The sequence below is a fragment of the Liolophura sinensis genome, chromosome 7 (genome assembly GCF_032854445.1).
Source record: "Liolophura sinensis isolate JHLJ2023 chromosome 7, CUHK_Ljap_v2, whole genome shotgun sequence".
NCBI classification, from domain to species: domain Eukaryota; kingdom Metazoa; phylum Mollusca; class Polyplacophora; order Chitonida; family Chitonidae; genus Liolophura; species Liolophura sinensis.
Window position 1 is genome coordinate 49,596,844 of NC_088301.1, and position 15,985 is coordinate 49,612,828.

At 37.3% G+C, this 15,985-nt stretch overlaps 1 protein-coding gene across 1 annotated transcript; it reads left to right on the forward strand.

Moving 5' to 3' along the window:
• The first annotated feature begins 522 nt into the window (after positions 1 to 522).
• LOC135471361 (RING1 and YY1-binding protein A-like) lies at positions 523 to 15,341 on the forward strand. Its single transcript, XM_064750571.1, is given in 5 exon segments — positions 523 to 621; positions 2,206 to 2,328; positions 11,419 to 11,550; positions 14,210 to 14,267; positions 14,269 to 15,341. Coding segments are annotated over 5 exon segments (531 nt in total). The 5' UTR covers positions 523 to 595; the 3' UTR covers positions 14,461 to 15,341.
• Positions 15,342 to 15,985: the final 644 nt, after the last annotated feature.

Below are 15,985 nucleotides of genomic sequence, written 5' to 3' on the forward strand. Positions count from 1 at the left end.
ATTAATGACCAAATAAGCCAACATAGAGTATAGTGACGTGGATTTGCATGATAATATATGTGACACTGTATAGTCTATTGTAATACTTCAGGTATTAAATGTTGAATCACTGGCACAAGAATACTTTTCTTATTTAACAGCTAATGTAAGTTTGCTTATCTCGTAGCTTGTATTATACGCCTATATATCTTAACCATTTTTATGACTATAGGCATATCTATGGTTATGCGGCGTAGAGTGTTCATGAGACAAAAAAACACACATTTAATTAGCGTTATCACTGTTCGGTTGAAATGCATAGATTGATCAGATCTGCTTTGCTACCTTCTCTGTTCCCATGTCGATAGTATGTCTGCTTGCGTGGGCCTACATGTATGCTAACTTGAACAGGCCTTTTCAGCGTAAGCCTCTTGTCGAGTTTGTTTTGATCACGTTTTCCCGCGAGTAGACGTCAGAGGCTAAATCAGAACATGGGGCATTGATTGGCTTTATATCAGTCACGTGACCGCATGTCCCCGCCATCTTGGCCTGTCTGGCAGAGAAGAATTTCGTGTCCAGCTAATTGGGACCCGAAATACTACGAATTCGGACATCAATGGACGAAAGACGATCGACGGGCAGGTAAACGAAAAGTCCGGCCTCAAAATGACTGCGTTACTTGGTTGTTTTTGTGTCATAAATTAGCGCTGACCGCGTGTCAAGCGGGACCTCTTTTGTATTTATAAGCTCACACCGAACAAATGCTGTACATAGTAGCCAAGTCCAAGTCAGCGTTTGCAATCATCACCTTCTCCCCTCATTTCAAACCGCAGTTGCTGCTGGAGCAGTCTGAACCAGGTGTTTATTTGGTTATCTGAGATTGTCGGTGGGCATATTATCTTACTTTAGCCAATGTGTTGTGGAATATAGGTTGTATTCCTGAAAACGTTAGCTTTGGTAATGTGATCCGAAATATGTACATGTAGTCCCACAACAGTGTTAGGAAATCTATGTAATGTTGCATTGCCAGACAAAACATATTGTAACTCTAGCTGTTATAAGTAATCAAGTACAGCTTCACTACTACACAAAGTGTTGCATTCTCACATGCGATGAAAGGGACAATATAGTCTATCCAGTTCAGGGTCTCTCAACGAATGATTGACAAACATTAGACAATGACATTGTCAGAACCCATAGGTCGCCAGTTTCATCTTGCAACTCCTCAGTGCTAGAAGAAATCAACTTTATTTCTTCCAAATTAGATCCATTCAGAGTCAGCAGGAATGTAGCTCATATACTTTGGTCTTTCATATATAGAAATTAAAAGTAAGTAATAACGTGGCATAGTATTGTAAAATTTTGGTATATTTTATCCATGGAACCAAGAAGCACTGTTTTAAACTGTTTTTGGTGAAACTCACCATCAATAAGAGAAAAACGAAAACTTCCCATGGATTTGCATAATAGCCATTAATTTGAAATACTGTTTATATCAGATTGTATCAACCAATATTAAACCATGCATGTATAAGATTAAGTAAGCTTCCTGTAACATCAATGATGCTTCAGACATCCTCACAAAATTGTGCAACCCACTATAAATATAAAGAGGACCTTCACTTGCTCAGCTACATGTAGCTATAGCATCATTCTTGCTTGAAAGAATACTTATCAGATGCCTGGAAGCAGCAGGAGCAGTGATTTTTCACCATACGTCCTTATATGAGTAAAATATTCTTTTAACCTTAATCAAATGGATCAATTAATATTGTTTTAAAGTGGATAAAGTGGATATGTTTCAGACACAAGCAGTATGTGTTCAGTTATGCATGTTGATTTACATGTGTATCATTATTCGCAGCTTTCCACTTGATCCCTGTATATGTCTGGATGTCGATTTTCTTTATGAAGACCATAAAATTTTCTTATGAAAGTAATCCCATGAAGCATCACACTGTTAATAAGGAAATTTTGTTCGTTTATATTTTATTATACAAATTGTATGATTCTGCATTATGTCTAGTTGTGTTGCTGCTCTTGCTTAACCATTCGCAACTTTCCACTAATGCACTTTATAATATTATATTTAGTTCTTGGGTCTCCACGATGTTTATTTAGGCGGGACATACGCTGTTATGGGAGGAAAGAGAGTTGGTAATATGTCAGATTACCAGTGACACTTGTACATCTTGCTTCTTTTTCATGTCTAATTTGTTTTCCTAGGTCTAAAAGGCAGGCAAAAGCCCCTGATGAAGGGTTCTGGGACTGTAGTGTGTGTACTTACAGAAACCCACCAGAAGCTTTTAAGTGTGAGATGTGTGATGTTCGCAAAGGTACATCAACAAGGTAAGATATGTAATTTCGCAGGAACATTTTTCAGATGATAGGATCACTTACCAGTATAATTCCGAGAGATAATTAACCTACTCAAGTCAAACCATGACAGTATTATAGTTTATGTACTGAGTCTCCAGATTTACTGTTGATGGACTGTTTACCTAATGACTTAATAATTAGCAGTCCTGGAATAGTGTACCTGACTACATGTATATCCTCACTTGGCTGTCATTGTAAGGAGATATCTTAATAGGCCAAGTAACGGTTTGCCATTTTGTGTGTATAATGTGAGTGGGTGGGACGTTGTGTCTGGTGTTGTTAACGTGGTACAGTTCATGTCTTCTGTAAACCCCAATCAAATCAGTAAGTATAGTTTTAAAGTGGATACACTTAGTAGGGTTCAAACAAAGATGACAGAAACAGTGTATACTCAGTTATCCATGCTGATAGGTACATGTATAACCATCCTTCTCAGCTTTCCACTCCCTTGATATCAGTCTCAACCTGTGATGGGCATGGGTTTACCCAGTCTCTGTGTGGTTTCTTCCCACTAAAATGCTCAACTGTAAACCATAAATTCACTGTCCAAGGTTTGTTTTTAATCTGTACCTTGTGAATGTGCCTCCTGGTTAAGAGCTGTACACGTTAATCAGTGTCCCACCAATTGGGTCGCTGTGAGTCCAGCTCATGCTGGTTTCCTCTGTGGCTGTTTGTGGGAAGGTTTCCAGCAACCTGCGGACAGTTGTAGGTTTCCCCCAGGCTCTGCCTGATTTACTGGCTGTCAGTGCCATTGTGTAAGTGAAATATTCAGATAAACGTCTTGGTTCCTCAAATACTGTAATATGGCATGCATTTATGAACTGTGCATCATGATAAAAGCAAACCTATGTCAAAATCACTCAGAAAACTAACAAAGAGAGAATTATAAGCCATGAATTATATGATTTGAAAAGGAACAACTGTGATCCAGTGGAAGTATAATTGACAAACCTAGGCTAAGCTAAGATTTTGGAATTGACCTGTGATACGGTACCGAGGAGTAGTGGTTGTGAGATGGGATGATTAATCGTCCTCATCTTATCCTCACCTGAAGTTAAATTTAGACATCACATTTGTGTGTCAGTGTTTGAAAGTGTTTCATTTACTTGCCTGCTGTTCACCTAAAATGACAAGAATAGCAATAAACTGCTTGCCACTGTCAGGCTTGTTTGAGAATACTACTGCCTTGGTTTATCAAATATTATAGCATGCTGTGTACAGTGTACACATGCTTTATGTAATGTTTTATTTTGATCACATACATGTATAAATTTGCTGGCATACATGCATGATTCCCCTGGAGAGGTTGTAGCTGACTGATTGAACATCTTTCAGCCATTGACACCAATGATACTCCAAAACAAAATGCGCATCAATTCATGTTAAACATTCGGTTTGGTTAGCATTTCACTGTGATGCAAATTGATTGCAATCCTGACAGATATGTCATTTGAGATATTTGATTTGAATCTGTTCACTTCAGTTGTGTGTTATTAAGCATACTTTTCCATTCTGCGAACTTCAGTTTGATATTATAAATGACTGGACATGTGTCCAGGACATGGATTCTAAAGCTAAACTGGAAATGTGACTTATGGTGATGTCATTCAGAAAGAAATTCCAAGCAGCATTTACAGAACTGTGTTAAACTGAACCTATTGTGTCCATGTCAATATGCATCAGCCTGCAATGGAAAGCAGTGTGTCAACAGAAAATCTATTCCGATTAAATTCAAATTAAATAAAACTATTTTGGGGTTGTCAACAACATAGGACCTTGTGTTAGTCAATCCAAGCCTTCGTCAAAATTCTCAAGAATCTCATGCCTCCACTGTTCACAAGGCCTAAAAGCACTGTTGACAGCTGAAGTGGTCTTACAGCATGTTCATTTGTGATTAATACATTCTGTAGCCCAGTATGGTGATAGCTTGGGAGGTGTTAATTCAAGCATATTTTGAAGGCATTATTCTGTATGGACTGACAAAATTATACTTTTTGCAATGGCCTGAATTAACCAATCCAACCAATATAGTTTGACTTTCCAAAATCATATTTGTGCATAAATTGCACAGAAAATTGCTCTTTCTTATGTGAAAAGGTTGAGGAATTAAGGTACTCGCTGAAGGCGTTTTCCGCCACCCAAAAAACTAACCACGTTTTAGTATCAAATAAATAAAACATCTTTGAGTACAGTGTAATACACCAAATAAACACATAAATATTTTCTTCCTAAACTGGTTAGGTAGGGAGTTTGTGACGCCTTACATGCTTTACAAACAATTGTTGGTTTAAGTTTAATCATCTTGGACTAACATATCTCAGTTTGTGCTAGCATTTTAGATCCTGTACTGAGGGGGTGAGCATGTGAAAATATAACCAAAATCCAAAATAAATCTATATTGATAAATCTATTTCCATTTTAATAATTTTAATTAAGCTTTGAAAGGATTCTTCCTTCATGTGAAGGATCAAATATTTATACTGTCGTCAATACATCAGTGTACATGCTTGTCTAAAAGTAAGCAGAGTGTATGCACCCAAGTGAGCCTCAGCTCTAATCACCAGTTTTGACCTAATTTACAGTCCAAAACATTTATACAGGAGGAGAGGATAGCCAAAATCATGCTGTGTTGCATAAAGATTAAAAGATGGAATATATCAGCTTTGTCTTTGTAGGTGAACATCCCTGTATCCATTTAGAAATGCACCTGCCTTTGTAGTGGCACTACCATTGGTTCCACTTCACAACAAGTTATCAGTAAACAGATAGTTTCTATCTACCAAAGTTTTCTCAGCATCTGGCCGTGGTGATGTCATTGAAAGTTCAGAAAATTATACAAATATATTCCCAGCTACATGCTCTCAAGCATAGTTTTGACGGGGAAAAAAGATATCCATACACCTGACTAACTCTTTATTTGGTATCTCTGGAACTGTATCTTTCTATGTCAGTAGAAGGGGCCTATGTGGGGGCCTTTGATACATGTGTAATGAGAGTAACACAATGGTGGATGCCAACATGAAAGGGGCTATGTTGGGGATTCTTTGATAACGTTGGTTTAAAAGAAAAACCTTTCGTTTTGATCATGTTTCAACGGATATTATGGTGTAAGGCATAAATTTGTCACCGTCATTATACCAGTCCATGACTGAATTAATTTAATTCACAAATATAAACAAGGGGATTTACATAAGTGGGCTACACATAGAACATTCGCTACATGTAGCTTGAGCGATTTGTCCTTGGAGGTAGGCCTATAGGCCTGTGTTCAAGTTTTTAGTGTTTGTAAACACTTCGCACCAGTTATAACCAGAGCCACACAATTCTCAGCAATTCAGTTTTGTGAGATTAGGTGTGTTTTAAGGGTATAGCGTGGCGAAAAGAAATGGATGATGGAGAATTTTGTATTTTGCTGTCTAAAGACGCTTACAGATTTCCTTGAACGTCTTTCAGTGATTATCTCACAAAATGAGCAGTCAAGTTGAAATCTTGACTCCCGTTGGAAACACAAGGGCATTGGTCTTCAGCTCAGTAAAGTATACATCGTCCCCCCAAAAAATGGCAACACTATTTTACGGGTATTCGATTGGATACGGATGAAAACACTTCACAGTTATTTTGATCTAGGCCTAAGGGTATCAGATACGTATACCGGTTGAAGTGCTATACGGCCGGCTTTGTTCAACAGCGGAAGAGGAAATTGTTAGCAACAAAATCTACTGTGAACTGTTAAGATTGGGTATGGTCTAATTCAGAGCTGAGAAGCTTTCCGTAGTAAAATATGTCTTTGGGAAGATAGCCTTCCGCCGACTTCCTTGGCAGATCCAAAATACAAGAAAGCACTTGCGTGTCATTCGCAAAAGTCAAGTGAATTACACTCATTGACGGTTTTGTGGTCTTCTGGACAATGATTATCTCATTCCGTGGCGTATACGAGTGGTAATTCCATAACATCTCTCTTTCTGAGCCATACTCACAAATGTGCAGCTGTTTTTGTGCATGGCACAAGTAGTTGATGTTCAGGTGGTATAGAAAAAAATATTAAAATAATATGTATGGTACCCTATGGAACAGAGCTAACACTTTGGTTCAAAAAGATTTATGACAAATAAAACTGTTTAACCCTTATAAGTGAAGAGTCCTCAAAAACACAATCTTTGGCGTATTACATAAAATTTTTGTAATGTGAGATGATAATCTTCCCTATGTGACACTCAGTCAGGTATATGTGACGTCAAGTAATGCAGTTATGTTGGAATGGCATCATGCGAGTATGAGGTCAGCACGTCAGCAATACGATGTTACACCTGGCAAAATTTAAAACGACACCTACCTTTTGTTTCAGTGTGATCCTCAGAAACTAACGACAGTGGTTTTAATACATTGCAGTTTTTGTACAATTTAGGAAAGCAATTCAGACTATCTAGATCCTTATCATTTAACTTTAATCATTTAGCTGTTAAGACATACAGGTGTCTTCACACTGTAGTTAATCTTTAAGGTAACAGCCATTCTGGGGTTTTGCATTTTATAAATAGAACATGAATGAACTGATGGACAGTGCTGTTCAGGCTTGTGTCAATCCTTGAAAAAAAGAAGAAAAAAAGAACAACTAACTAGTTGTGAATAAATGTTATTCATGGGTGTGATAAAACAAGTCATAAACTTTGAAAGTTGTGGAGAAAGCCATGAAATAATCCTACAAGTCCTTTTCTCTGAACATCTGCACTTGTGCTTGTAGGTACAAGTCCTTTTCTCTGAACATCTGCACTTGTGCATGTAGGTACAAGTCCTTTTCTCTGAACATCTGCACTTGTGCATGTAGGTACAAGTCCTTTTCTCTGAACATCTGCACTTGTGCATGTAGGTACAAGTCCTTTTCTCTGAACATCTGCACTTGTGCTTGTAGGTACAAGTCCTTTTCTCTGAACATCTGCACTTGTGCTTGTAGGTACAAGTCCTTTTCTCTGAACATCTGCACTTGTGCATGTAGGTACAAGTCCTTTTCTCTGAACATCTGCACTTGTGCATGTAGGTATTAGTGTTAGTGTTATGACTTACTCAGTTTCATGATCTGCATGTGGATTTTTGCTGCTTTACTATTCCAGTCTCATGGTCTAACATTTGACTCCTTTGCTTTATGCTTCAACACTGGTGTTGGTATTTTGTGATTTCTCTTAGTAGAAATAATGATTTACCGTATTTCACCTAAAGTTTGGTGTGTTAAATGCACTTTTAGAAGCACATAAAGTCCTTAAAATGATACTTTTGATGCCAACACTTAAATGTTTTTCTTGTAAGGAAATAATTACTCAGAACAGTTCTTAAGCAGCCTGATGAAGTGCATGAATCCATCAAAATCAGGCAAAATGTGCCACTTAAAAAGTGTTGAACTTTAGGTGAAATACAGTATTGACAGAAAACTTTCAAGTATCGTCATGGTGTACCTTTTGCAGTATATACACAATATGACTTTATCTATTGTAGACTCTAATAGGCAACAAGAAGTGAGTTTATTTGGTTTCATTTCAGTAGATGAGTTTTGTAGTTTGTCATTTACTGAATGATAAATTGGTGAAACATCTTGCTCATTTACCACTCCTTAGTGTAGGAGGGGAGAGGAGGGCTGAAAGAAAAATAAATTCAATACAGACTCTCAGACAAAAATTTTGAATACCATAATTCAAATCTTTTGACATTCAGGTAACTGTTTTCATAACTGATGTCATCTTTTCAAACAGAGTGAGTTACTTGACTCCACATGAAAGAAACACTTATCAATGGTGGACAGTTTAGCAGCTCCCAGACAACAAAGCCGTATAGTGTTAGCTTTATATTTAAGAAAAAGAAACCTTTTAATGTTAAAAAGATTAAAACGTGTGAACAATATTTGGGAACACAGAGGTCAGTCCTTTAGAAATAATGAAGGACAACTTGAGCCTTTATGAAAACAGCTGATGCTAGGGTAGTTTGTAAATCATTCACAGGAAGGCTGTGCCTACCTGTTTCATGGCTATAGATCTGGAGGTGTGTGTGTGCATGGAACAAGCCTATGGCTGTCGTCAGAGCTAAGGCATTCTGTCAATCAGTGATTAGTAGTATTGTAGGGGGTGGGGGCTCCTTAGGGCTGTCAAACTGCTCTCCATCAGTGTTACAAAACATTCCAGAAAGGTCCTAGATTCCTGACATACTTCCTTCTTAGCCCCCTCATTTTTAACACCAGATCCAAGCAGAGCTAGACTTATAAATTGCTCAGCTATCAAGTATAAATAAGGCTTTGTGAAGTGGTATTTTGATCCTGTAAACTATGAAGAGATTTAAAGGCTCTTTTGTTATTAGCAACTAAAGAGCCTATAAAATATGCAGGTGGTCAAATGAATAAGTCAGAAAAAATCTATAGACACCTGAGATTGCCGTGAAATAAATCACTTGGGACAGGACAAAAATTTTTCGGTAGCTTTTCCGCCGTGCATTACAGGGAGGTCAGTGATAGACAGGTATGTTCTTACATCATATTCGTCATGTGAGTGACATGCGGGTGCACAGGATCAGACAGAATAACGACCTCACACAGTGATAAAAATTCATGTATTCATAACTGGGTAGAAACCTGTCCAAAGCACATTTAAAAAATATTTACTTGGTTTAGTTAGGTGTGGAATTCAGCGAGTCCCACCTGGCTTGTTATCTTGTGTATGTTATGGGCACATTTTTGTATAGGTTGTCAATACTTGGAATGTTAATGGGGAAGGCTTGTAAGTTCTGCTGTTATGTGGGTATACAGATGTACAGTGGCAGTGTCATCTCCTCAGAATTGAATAGACATATCTTACCGTGTAGCGTAATAAAGTAAAATTAACAGGTAATGGAGGAAAATTATAGCTAGTGCGGTCAATTTATTTTGATGGTGAATTTACAAGGTTGTTGTCATATTTCGGCAGTCTCTCAGTGCAGTGTTAAAATGTTTGTATAGATTTGATGTAATGTTTCCAAATGTCTATTTTAAGTGTGCTTGTACTATTACCAGTTTGATCTACATTCTTAAATTAAACAATTGTCTATTTTCGGAACCTTAATGACTTTTGTCTTGTATTTCTGTATCGTCATCTGATACCATTTAAGCGACATAAAACCCTAAATATAGGCACATTTTGATGGTTAGAGTTTAGACCTGTGGCAGAGGTGGCTTTTTACAACTCTCTGAAAGTATTGATAGAAATGCTCCCCCCATGGGTTATCTCGCTTTCCCCCATACTGTTCCCCCCTGCTGGGAAAAGCTGATTAAAATTGTAAATTCCGCTATTCTCTCACCTTCAAGTGACCACCAGCAGTGAAATGAGATAGTGTTGGGCAGGGCAAGAGTAAGGTGGGTTAAGCCCAGAGCCTCAGGCTGTCAGACTGGGAGGCTTTTGAAGAAGTGGCCAGTAACACTGGTTGAAGGGCTCAAGGTGTCTGGGAAAAAGACCCAAAAGTGGCAAGGTGGGACAGGGGTCACCTGCACCCTGCCAGATGGAAATGAATTCAAGTGGGAGAATTAGAGCCTAGTTGTAAGCGCACAGTAGGAGTTCTTCCTCATCGCACAATTTACTGTCTTGTGTGACCACATCCTCTTGTTTCCAGATGCACTTGACACATATTTTAGCCTTTGAACAAAGTGACATTAGTGGAGTAATTCCTGGAAGAATTTGCTAAGGGTATTATAACCAGGACCATGTATTGCACATGTGTTTACTGTACATGTAACTAGCAGATGGTGGTTGGTTTGTGTGTTGAAGCTGAAGCAAATTACTTTTCACATGTATGCCTACCTAGTGGGCCTCCACATTTTATGATGCTTGTAGGAATATGTAGCATATATATTTACTCAAGAAGTTACATGTATTTAGAATCGTAGGACTTTCCGTCATTTGTAGCGCGCATGTTCTTGAGTTTAGCTCTGTCATAGATCTTGGTGCTGGCATAGGGTCACAGAGCTGCACTACTATTTATAGTTTCAAAAGTTTGTGCAATACTTTGTGCTTTTTGGACATGCTTTAGCTATGACCTTACAGAGATGCTGAAGATAGGAATTTTGGTCTGTAACTAGCATTAAGGTAAACTGCCAAATCCAAAGCCTCATGAGGTGACTGTTTAAAACTCAATTAAATGACGAACTGGTATAAACTCTATCCCACCTGTTTTAAACAAAATGGTCCAAAGCTAAGTTTTTTACCTATATTACATCACAATTATATGTGTATGTGTGCTCATAGAGCACCTGTGTAGCTTACAATTAGTGCGACATCACTGAAGAAAACTGTGTGTTCTACTGCTATTTGGACCTTGTGTTTAGCTCATCCTCGAGTCTCACATTATGATTGTTTAGGTAAATATATATATTTATTTTTTTGTTTCAAAATGTAGATATGCCTCAGCCTTTACTGACTGAAAGTAGAAGAAAAGAACATATGATATATAAATTGCTTTACATGTAAGATTCTCGGCATGGTCAGGTAATTTTTTTATTTGATTTCTTTTAGGCTGTACTCAAGAATATTTCACTCATATGACAGTGGCCAGCATTGTGGTGGGATGAAATGGGGTAGTCAGGTCATGGGTTGGTGTATGGCATTACAGAATGGAACAGTTTGATGTATCTGTATTCAGTGGAATCAAAGTTTGACACATCAGACATCTTTTTCCAGAGGGCAGTATGTGTACTACAATTGGCCTTGTTTCAGTCAGAATTTGTAGTCGTGTGCCTCTCCTTCTTCTTAGAAGTCCTTTCAGTCTGTGTACAGGTTCTGGGCAGTTTCACTGCTGCAGATTCCACACCTAGCTTCAAGCTTTTCATTGATAAACCAGGATAGCTGTTTTGTCTACAGGGTCTATTCTTAGGCATTACACCTACATTGCTATTGTATTCAGTCACAAGCTCCTCTTTGCAAAGACTTTCATAGTCTATTTTAAACCATGTCCCATCCTTGTGTTTATATCTGACTCGGATAAGGAGTTTTTCTTGAAGCAGCCCATTGACTACATATACATGTATGTTGTAATGTGTCTGACTGATTTCTTCAGAAAACCACGGATCAACTCTCAGATGGTAGCACAGCAAGTGGCTCAGCAGTTTGCTCCTCCGGGGCCTCCAAAGAAGGAGAAGCTGATGAAGAAGGACAAGAACAGTGCAGGGTCAACAAAACGCAGCAGCAGGTGGGTGAGCGTACCTGACATTACCTGGTTACTCGGGGCAGGGTGGAGGCCACTTACCTGTCATCAGTATAACACACATGTTTCATACACAACCTGACATATAACAACTCTTTGTTCTGGCATGGACATTAGCCTACATATTGCACATGCATAAGAAACAGTGGGTAATAAACAGTGTAAAACCTTTGACTTCAAAGGTGACTGGGGTCTTTCCGGGTTCCCATGTGTACTTGTTAAGTAGTTACACCACATAGGTGACTGTTGACATTTGTTAACACCCACTCACTTCCTTCATGTTTATTAGTACAGATAAACTGCCTGTTTAAGTCCGTACATTATCTCCTGTAAGGGTACTGCTAAACTAGATAAAACTTTCAGAAGTGAATGATTTTAATCTTTCTGTGATAAAATCTGATACCAGCTTCCTAACCTCAAACGGAAACAAAAAATGTTTGTACAAATGAATGTTGATTAGCAGCCAAAAAATTTTTTTTTTGTTTTTTTTTTTGTAAATTCAAGTAGGTAAAAGAATTAATCATTCAGTTCTAAAAAGCTGTTTAAAGGCATTGAATAAAACATGAATTAGATTTTTCAACCCTGAGAGTTGATTGCTTCCTCCCTTATTGTTGTATGTTTCAGACCTTTAATGAAACAAGAGGCTCTTCCAACCCTGATGACATTATCTTATGAATTCCTCTTGTTAAAACTTTTAAACACCTAGAAGCTCTGTCTGCAGCTGGGAACAAGCTATTGTTGAAGGCTTACACCCTAAGGCTAGTTTGAGAAGAATACACAAGCCCCTTTTTTCGAGCATTAGGGTGTTATGTCTGAATATGAATTAAGTTAATTTATTATTGCTTCTATTCTCACCACTTAAATGTAATTTACCTTAGTCTAGCCTTGGTTCAAGGGTTCCAGTGGCAGCCACTTGCATGTATATTAGAAAAGTGTCTATTGTCTCAATTACACAACTATATATGTATATCTTATATATAAGACTATGACTACACATAATAATTTTAAACCACAATCATTAAGCCATGTTTAAATAGTTAGCGGCTCCATCTTTAATTTAAATGTATTTAATAGTTACATCATTTTATTTCAGTGAATCAAGTTTTTGAGCTGATGAACTTATTTAGCATGATATTTTACTTTTCTTTCTTTTCTAATGTAGATTGGATTGATCATGATTTCATGTGTGAAGTTGTAATGTGGGTTATCAGTCTTTATCCAGTGGACTTTAGGCTGGATGCAAAAGCATATTGATGCCTCATTGTGGTCTAGTTTCTGGACTCATTTGTTTTGTCATGTGAGAGATGACATGATTTTACAAGTGTCATTCTGTTATCTGTAAAATGGTTTATATTGAAAGGAATGGTCATCATATTGGGATGATGTGATATATCATTCCTGGGTCATATTTTATCTCGCAGAGATCAGATCTATCATCAGCATGAGGTGACTCCTAAATAAAATTGTTTTACTACACACACTTAAAATCACAGCAATGTAGTATTAGTGTGATGACATTTTATCAAAAAATCATTCGTTTGAGAAGAAAAAAAAATAAACATGTACATGTATTTATGGATATGCATGTTTCTGACATGTCCTTGACAATGCAGGAATCTTAGCAAAAACATTAAACTATTATGATACAGCAGTTATTTGCTTCTGATATGCCATGTTTGTCAGACATGTTGTTTGGCATACATAGGTTTTTTTTTCTCATTTGGTACCTTTTTTTTTTTTTTGTAAGTTAATGTACTGTGACTGCACAGGTATGATATTTCCATATTGTTACATAACACAGTGGTATAATGTCTAACGATGTATAAGCTCTTACCAGTCTCTGTTATTATAGACATAGCGCGCTCTGTTGTGCGTTATAATCGCAAATGGTGTCTGGATGTACGTGCAGTGATGCATGATACAAGGATTCAGCCCTCACCGTGCACAGGGATTTCCCCCAGTGTGCCTTGAGCCTTGGTAACGACAATCAGTTGACGATGCTTGTATGACCATTTGTGCAGACTAATGTTTATATGAAACCACTTCTCTTCCAGGTATATGGTGTAAATATCTGCACGCCACACATGGGAAAGATCATCTGTAATTTGCCAAAGCTGGCTAGTTTATGCCATGCAGGCACCCTGGTTCCCACCACCCACAAAAATGTACTATAAAAACTGCTACTATAAAACTGAAAAACCTTTCACTGGCATTGAAAAGCAATGAAGTAAATAAATTTACATGCAGATAACTCCAACAAGCAGTAAATGTAGTCCTCACTTGAAATCTTGAACAGTGGAAGGGTCAGGACATGTGTTTTTGTACTTTACCCTTTCTTGTATGTATTTGTATGTTGATCATACAATTTAGCATACATCTAGTCTTGTAGATTCCAATGGAGATCAGTTCATGTAAACATGTACAGTAGTATTGGCAACGTTTAGTACTCTTTGAATCACTTAAAATTTAGTCATCACAAAAGGTATATCTTGTTACACTGCATATAACACCCACAAGTATGTTTACCTGTATATACATATGTGTAGTTCCCTCTTGAAACCATCAGCGGTGAGGAATTACACTTTTCTTTTTTACTTCATTATTACTTTGCCTTTCTGATGTTTATGTCTTATGGTAATTTCAGATCCCCAAGGTTAAAGAATGTGGATCGCAGCACAGCCTCCCAGATGGCCGTGACGGTGGGGAAATGTTACTGTGGTCATAACAGACTACCAGCCAAAAGATAGGCGTACCTCTAGTGAAACTGCCAGTAATGATTTATCAGACAGTAGTGACAGTGCTTCCTACACCATGAACAATGATCATGAAGAAGACAATAATAATGATCATCATGATAATGCAGAGCAGGACTCTGAAACAGACACCAACAGCTGAGCTTGAAACACTCTATGGTTGAAAAAGTGCAATAAATGTGGTTTAAACGATGGGCTTTGGGGGAAAGGTATTTGCTTTCTAAAGCAACCTTGGAAGTGCGCATCTTGCTCTACTGATGTGCCGTCACCTTGTCTTAAACTTACTGTTGGATTGAGTTACCCAGAGACATGTTGATCTTACTTTGATCGCTCATTCATCAACTGTACTTGAAGTTAGTTATGAGATGTTAAGAGAATGTGAAAGCCTCTAAAAAATATTTGATGTTCGCAAATGCTTTCATGTATTCATATGGAGAATGAGGTTTTAGTGGGCAGCAAGATTGTTTTTGTTACAGTATATTTGTGTTTCGTGCGAAATACCTGGTTTAGTGTTTCTGTGATGTTTTTGAAGCTGAACCTTTGCTGCTACATCTATGGTGCTGACAAACTACAGAAGGATTTGTTGTTGATGATTTTTGATCATCAACATAATCAACAGGCAGGTGAAAGTTTTCACTCAGTCAATAAAGAACCCCACCTATTCAGGAGCTCAGCTCAGTCACTGCCATACACATCAGGGTTGTATCGTACTATAGACGATTCGTAAATGGATGATGTCACAGGAACCTGCTTGAGAACAGGTCGAGGAATAAGATGACCATGTGTTACTGTAATGTTTCCTGGAAGCCTTAATTACATGCGTTGTTGTATGTGAGCTTCATCAGTTCTGTTGAACAAAATGAAGACATGCTGGTCATTTGTATGCGGTGGACACAAGGACTGTCCAAGACATTTATTCTGGAGACTGATGTGAGAAATACAGTGTTGGTGTGACACTGTGTAAGTGAATGAATGTGTTTTTTTGATGTTTTTTTTTTCTTGTGAATGTTGACAGGAGTTTCAGTAACCTCTCATGTATGTATATATATATATATATATATATATATATATATATATGTGTGTGTGTGTGTGCGTGTAGATATACATGTGTGTGTATGTATATATATATATATATATATATATATATATATATATATATATATATATATATATATATTTGTATATGTTGTACAGTAGGCAGAGCTTAGACCTTAGACACTGGTATATACATTTGGAGTGTTAATATTTAATGTCAAAAATGTTTCAAATTTCCAAAAATTCAAAAGCATGGAAATTTATATCAGTTGTACTTCTATAATTTGTATCAGAGTGATGTAGAAAAAGGAAGCATTGCTTTATTGTATTACTCTACTTGATGATGTGAGAAATTTGCTCTGTTCTTTTTTGCTAAACACATTTCTCCTGTACCTACTTATATTTAGGCCTATTGCTACTCTACTGACTATTATCATGGTTCAAGCTTCAATCCCTGTACTTTTTGTTCGAATTACTATTATTCTCCCAAAATGGTGTACCTCATGTACATGAAACCTTCTAGAGGACAATTTATGTTGACGAAAACGACAAGGCCTTTTGACTAAACATTAATGCTAATATATTTTCCTAGACTTTCTGTACAATTTGTTTATTTTTTTATGCAGATTTGT